The sequence below is a fragment of the Phragmites australis genome, chromosome 19 (genome assembly GCF_958298935.1).
Source record: "Phragmites australis chromosome 19, lpPhrAust1.1, whole genome shotgun sequence".
Taxonomy (NCBI): Eukaryota; Viridiplantae; Streptophyta; class Magnoliopsida; order Poales; family Poaceae; genus Phragmites; species Phragmites australis.
This window is the reverse complement of record NC_084939.1, coordinates 8,342,620-8,349,675: the sequence shown is the minus strand read 5'-3', so window position 1 is coordinate 8,349,675 and position 7,056 is coordinate 8,342,620. Positions and strand designations below refer to the sequence as shown.

At 51.1% G+C, this 7,056-nt stretch overlaps 1 protein-coding gene across 1 annotated transcript; it reads right to left on the bottom strand.

Moving 5' to 3' along the window:
- Window positions 1-4,731: 4,731 nt before the first annotated feature.
- Window positions 4,732-6,249, bottom strand: LOC133899924 (F-box protein At1g67340-like). The gene is made up of 3 exons (XM_062340963.1): window positions 5,927-6,249; window positions 5,671-5,833; window positions 4,732-5,583 (listed from the first exon to the last, which is right to left on the bottom strand). Exons 1-3 carry the CDS (start codon window positions 6,139-6,141, stop codon window positions 4,945-4,947), a joined length of 1,017 nt encoding a protein of 338 aa, XP_062196947.1. The 5' UTR covers window positions 6,142-6,249; the 3' UTR covers window positions 4,732-4,944.
- Between the last annotated feature and the right edge of the window lie 807 nt (window positions 6,250-7,056).

Below are 7,056 nucleotides of genomic sequence, written 5' to 3'. Positions count from 1 at the left end.
TCAAAAGTGGATCTTTGAGCACAAAGTGTCATCTCCATGCTTTGGTGTTTGCATTTTTTTCTCTTGCGGATTGAAGATTCCTAGCCAGCTAGGAGTTGCTCACGAGCCACCAACACATTTGTTATGATCCGTGAGAAAGTTTGTGAAAGCCGGATTTGCCTCCGCAAGGGAAGAAATACCATAAGGAAGCCGATGAGTGCTTTGTGCAACCGCGGAAAGAAAATGGTTGAAAGGGACCCGGCTCAAGTATGACCGAGCCCCTCAACGGAGACGTAAGATCCCCTCAAGGATCTGAACTTTAGGAACAACATCGTCGTACCTTCGTTCTTTAGTTATTTCGCATATTTGCTTTACTTCATTACAAGTTCATAAATTGCTTTGTGTTAATCTTAGTGTTTATATCTCATATAGGATTGCATCTTGTTACTTGCTTTAGAGTAGATATAAATTTTGTATTTGATTTTTCTTTAAGATGAAATTTTAGCTTGTTTAGGTTATTTTTCAAAAAGGCCTATTCACTCCCCCTCTAGGCCGCCATCTCGATCCTTTAGGCTCCCAGTACCTTCGGAAGGCATAGGAGCTGCTGACCGAGGTGGTGTGCATGGTTTGCTTGGCAGTTGGCTGACCGACGATGAGGGTGAGAAGCATGAGCAGCTCGAGGCTGGCACTCTCTGGGCGATGCATCGAGCAGCCAAGAATGACACTAATGGCGTCCATGCCAATAATACGGGAATCCTGATGGGAAGATCCCGATTAAAAATAGGAATTCAACAATACAGTTAGGAAAATAGAAAAACCATTTTTTACTCTATTTTTTAATTATTTTTCCTATTTTTGTCTCGTTTTTGTGTAAATCCCAAAAGTACAAAAATGGTTCGGAGAAATGTAAAAAATGGATTGGAACAAGACGGGATTTATCTCGACCGTTTTCATCCCTGTAGATATCACTTCTTGTTGCGTTTACAAACAGACAGTGATACTCAAAAATCCGTATGTCTTCACACGTGCGATTACCAGGCTGCTCGATTGTCATCTCAATGACTTTAAATGTTTGTCTCTCTCACGCTCACTCTCGCTCTCTCACGCTAACTCTCTCTCTCTCTCTCTCTCTCTCTCTCTCTCTCTGTCTCTCTCTCCGCCTGCCGTCTCCACCTCCCGCATGATCCACATGGATCCGATGCTACCCCCACTGCCTTCTTCGAGGATGCCTCTCACACCCGTGTCCTCGTCCGGGGAGGAGGAGGCCCCACCGAATGAGGCGCCCCCACCTCCGATTCTGGTATTTCGCCAGGATCCCCCTCGTCGTACGACGAGATGTGGGACGCGTTCATCACAAGCCGCTGAGGGCCAAGAGGGTCTCGACGAGCTCATCGGAGGAGGAGGAGGAGGATGTGGAGGAAGACGACGTCGATGCCGAGGATGACAGCGGTGACAGCAATGATGAGGACAGTGGCGGTGACGAGGGCGACGATGCCGCCATGGACTTCCATTCATGGGTCAAGTTTCAATCGACCATGACTAGTTAGCTAGGTTAGTTGACATGCGCTGTCGGAGGGTTAGCTCCTGTCGTAGGGATCCTGAGGAACCCCTTTTTAGAGATTCGACCGGGGGGATGATTCTGAATATGTTTGCTGGAGAAATAAATGGATGTAAATGCGATGGCAGGTGGGGTGGAATGATCCAATGCAAAAAAGAGTAAATACGCTAGGGGGATTTTTAGACAGGTTCGGGCCGCACTACGCGTAACACCCTACTCCTGTGTGGATGCTATAAATGCCCTAAGAATGTCTCTCAGGAATGTGCTGGTTACAAGAATGTTTGTCTATCCTAGAGCTTCGGGCTCCTTGTTTTTCGGTTTCTATGCTCGTACGAAGGTGTTCTTCGATCTCTGAGCGAGAGTCTGTTGGCTCTGTGTGCGCTTCTGTTGTCTATCTTCAGCCCTGTCTGAGCTTGATTCACCATAGACTGTCCTGGACCTGTGTATGCCGGCCGCTTTAAATACCCGCCGGCGATAGCATACCCCGAAAGGGAGGGCACGAGTTCCAAGGCGCCATAAATGGAAAGGGCGTCATCATGGCCTCTGCGCAAAGTGACGGGGGTTGAAAAGCGCCCCGCGCCCGGTCTTCAGTCGTCATGATGGCGCTGGCAATGGGCGCCGTGGAGAGGGCCCACCGGGCAGCCGCAGAGCAGCCCGGCGTGCCCGCCCGGTCTTGTTCGCCTGCCACAGCAGCATGGCAGACGGAACGCCTCGAGCCTCATGAAGCTATCTCGAGGCGCGCCGGATGGCACGGGAGGGGACCCGTGCATTAAATGTCCCCACGCCCTTCTGCCAGAGTATGGCAGGGACTGACACCGAGCGTGGCGGGAGAAGTTGGAGATGACAGGCCACGCGCGCTCTTAAATGTGGCATCGGGCCTTTCACTGGTTGACACCTCATCGTTGGACCCCTGTGGGGGCCACTGACGGGGGGCTTCCTGGGTCGTCGGGGAACCGAGTGCTCGGGGGTCACTGTTCACCTCCCCGAGCACTCTCTCCTGAGAACGCCCTCTCTTGGTCCTCGGAGAACCGAGTGCTCGGGGGCCACTGCTCATGGCCCGAGCACTCTCTCCCGGGCTTGACTATGCGGATCCTCGGGGAACCGAGCGCTCGGGGGCCGCTGCTCGTAGCCCCGAGCACTCTCTCCCGGAACTACCTTCCTTGGGTCCTCGGGGTACTCGGGTGCCCGGGGGGCCACTGCTTGCAGCCCCGGGCACACCCCTCCCGGTACTCGGTTCTCCTGGTTGTCGGGGGATTTGGGTGCTCGGGGGTCACTGTTCACCTCCCCGAGCACTTTCTTTCCGGTCACTTAGTCTTCGCAGATCATCGGGGAACCCGGGTACTCGGGGACCACTGACTGTGGCCCCGAGCGCCCTCTCCCGGGACTTAGTCTTTTTTACCTTGCGAAGATGACCCCACGGGAGGACGCTACGTGGCGGATTGCTGGCCCGGCCTTGGGATTCGGGGACCCCTGGTTCCTGATTCACCGACATGCGCGTTAGGTTTTTTTCACGCGTTAGGGTTTTTACGCTGCCATCTGCATGATGGTAGCTTTTACTATACCTAATATAAACTATATTAATATAGTCATTAGTAATGCTAATGTTATTTAAATTAATACATGAATGTTAAAAAAAATTATTTTATTTTGTCCTGGATTGAGTATCACTACGGGTTCATAACTGTAACCGGCAATAACAAGTATACAAAGTGAGCAGAATGAGATCAAGAACCGTAGTGATATTCATGGATTAATGTCAATTTTGAACCGGCAGTGATAATATTTTTCTGTAGTAGTGTAACAAAATCATAGTCGAAAAAGAGATACTGAATAGTCTCATCATTGTTGCAAAAACAAAACTTGTGGCTGCCACGCTAGTTTGTTTTACTAGGTTATCTTTAGTCAGAATGACACCACGCCGAAGATACCACATTTTTTTTTATCTCGAGTGTTCATATTTGCATTTGAAGAACAAATGGCCGATGTCTCCGTACAGCTTGTTGAAAACTATACATTTTGTATCAGTGTTCATAACTCTCCTTCCCATGTTCACGCAAAATGCTAGGTTGTTATGTGATATTCGCGATAAGAAGCAGTGCTTGTATTTGTTCGGACACTTGATTTCCCCACGCTTCATATTGCTCAGTTGCTGAATGCGTGGCAGCTTAGAGGGAAGTCACAAGGTGGCCGATACTGATCGAGGGAGCGGGGCAGGGCGTTGTGGTGGCATGGATACCGCCAGCTGCGGGTGGCATAGAACTGTGAGAGGAGCGGTGCTGAGGCGGAGGTGAGAGGAGTTGGTCCTGAAAAGCTAGGTTAGCCTGGCATGTTGCAATGGCGACAGTTCTGGCGGCTAAAGCTGTCTAAATGGGCCGATCCAAATAGGTTTGGCACGAGACACAACATTTTTAGTTCGGTTCGGTTTAGGTTGAAGTCACGATACGTTGGGTCAGCAGCACAGTACGGTCTATTTAAGGTTTTTTTATTTTTATGAAAACATATATAATTTGTTCAAATTAATATTATATAGTATCTATGGTGTAATGGTAGCACATCTAGCTTCAAAGTGAAGGGTGGCACGTTCTATTCCTGCGGTTGCCATTTTTTTTTATTTTACATCTATTAATAGGCTAACGGGCGAGAAAAAAAAAAGGCTATTAGGGCTACTGTGCCTTATGCCGATATGGCACAGCTTCACCTTAAGTGAGATCGGCAGAGCACGATCTGATTATCTAATAAATCTAACCAGGTGCCTAAATAGATCATGTATAGCTGAGCCTAGACTGTGCTGTGCTAGGCGGTCCATTTGGCCACCTCTGCCGGCAGCATGGAAGCCACCCTAGATAGCGGTAGGGGCGCACGTTGAGAGTGTAGCATCGTGAGGAAGGAGAAAATGGAGGAAGAAGATGACTTGACGACCATCGGATCTTCATCGTACTTTGCAAAATCGTCGACCAAAAAGAATAAAAAAAACAGACTACTGTTGCATTTAGCATCGCCCTAATTTCCCACAGCCTCCTTCATGTTCCTGTTTCTCAGCATGAACACTCCCGCTGAACGCATCATCATTGATGGTCACAGAAGATTTTGTATTCGGGCTTCAACGAAAAAACTCCTCTGGAATCGAAGTGCCATGCCAGCAACTTTGCTTCTTTTTCTTTTTTTTCCTTTTCATTCAAACTAAAGAAACATCGTACTACAATCACTGTCTGCTGCTATTTATTGGGCCACCACCATTAACATCAAAACAACTCACTAATCATTATCCCTAACCCATGATAGAGCCAAATTAACAAATTAACTCACTATGCCCTATTTTAGCCTCATAATTTACAAGAACTAATATGCTGACTGGTACCTAGTATGCACAAGCTATGTACATGCGCGACTTGTCGAGCAGCTGGCGTTCAGTGCGCGTCCCCAGCAACGAGCCAGCCGGCGGCGGCGGCCGTGCACTGCCCGCGGTGCACTCGCTTCCAGTGCAGCGCTTGGCACGCACGCGAGCAGTAATTGGCGGAACCGCACACCGAGCACCGCCGGAACTCGTGCCGCCGCGTCTCTCGCCTCCCGCACCGCGCGTGCGAGCACAGCCGCAGGTCTGTGTCATCGCTTTCGCCATCACCTTCTCGTGCCGCCGCCGCCGCGGACTTGCCGGTAAGCGCCCACCACTCCACCATGAACCGGCTGGCGGCATCGTCCTCGGCGCAGTGGCCACAGATGGCGCCGGTGCCCCGGCAGTGCGACGAGAGGATCTCGCGCGCCGCGGCGTGGAGCAGGAGGCAACGCCCTGCCGCGGCGTCGCGGCGTGCGCCGTAGCCGTCCTGGAGGCAGTGTCCGAGCTCGCGGAGCGCGGGGGCGTGCCCCAGCCACGCGGCGCGCGCGCACAACGTGACGCCTGCGCGGGGGTCCTTATCCGCCTTGTCACCGCCGCTGCCGTTAAACTGCACGACGGCGAGCGCGTACAGCGCCGCCGGGTGACCGCCTGCCGCTGCACGCGCCAGCAGCGCCGCTCCCGTCGCCCTGGCCCCGAGGCAGTAGAACCTCACCTATACATCATCAGCCGATGGCATCAAGAAACAGAGGAATCCAGGCCAAGAAGCAGAGCAGAACAGAGACGGTCGTCGCGCGGTTACCATGCCGAGGAAGTAGCAGGCGTGGAGGTTGCCGGCAGCCGCGCACCGCCGCAGGAACCGGTGCGCCGCCTCCGACCAACTTCCCGCGCGCACGGCAACGGCCGCCGCTGACGCCTGCGACAACACCGCGGGGTGCGCCGCGAGTTCCCGCAACCTCCTGCACCTGCGCGCACGAAAAAGACAACTCAGCACAAACAAGACGAGTCGGCACGAAATCTGAACAAAGGAACGCGGCAGAGAGAAGTCAGTTACGTACGTTAGCGCCGCCGCGGCGAGGTCAGCGGGGCACGGCGCGCGCGCGGCCAGCCCGGCGAGCACGGCAAGCACGAGGTCGTCGGGGAGCCGGTCGAACGAGTCGACGCCACCATGACCGACTAACAGTAACAGCCGCTGTTTCGCCGGCGGCACGGCCTTCTCGCTGCCGCCCCTGCGCCACTTGTTCGAGTTCGAGCGCCTCGCCGGCTTCCTCATGGCGTCCGGCACCGTGCGCGCGGTGACTTGACCGGTGAGGTGGGCGATTTGAGGTGCAGAACTGATTTATATACACGCGCACACTAGCGGACACGTCGCCGTACGTGCGTTTTACTGAGCGGCGGTGGGATCGTTGTCTGGTTGGACGGATTTGCCCCTGGGATGAGAAGCTACAGTATCAGCGGCGGCAGGACGGAGAAGCGTTCGACCGCCGCAGTCGGGGGCGGCCGTTCGCCAACGAGCAGAGCGCGCGCGTCTCGTCGATGCTGCACCCGTTCGTTCTGATCCGTGCCATGCGTCTGTTCGTTCGGCGCCTTCTCCAATTCCGATCGGCACGGAAGCTGGCGTGCATATAGTTATTGTACTCACATAGTGTACCCACTTTAGTCAGTTTTTTCTACTCCATTCTTGCTCATAAATATATATCATTTTGAATATAATACGCTATCCAATGCATAATTTTTATCACTATTTTATACTCTTTCTAGTCAAAAATAATAGATGTATTTTTCTTAAAAAGTCAATTTTTAGTTACTTTGACTAATATTTAATTAAATTATAAGAATGTCTAGTGTATAAAAATTATACAACTATAGTAACAATTCAAAATGATTTCATATTATATAAGTTTTGTAACTATAAATGATATATTTTGTGAGAAAATCTTAGTTAAAATTCAACTTCGAAGACAAAAAAAAAATATGTTTACTATTTCTAAACGGAGGGGGAGGGGTATTAGTAACTGTACACATGTTTCACATACGTGATATAAATTCAGGATATAGCAATATAAAGAACTAAATGAATATATCATAATAAAAGAGATATTTATACACACAAAATTCACAATATGATTATGTAATTTCAGGAGGGATACGAATGCTAAGTACCTAGACGGAAGGGTGGAGGGGACCG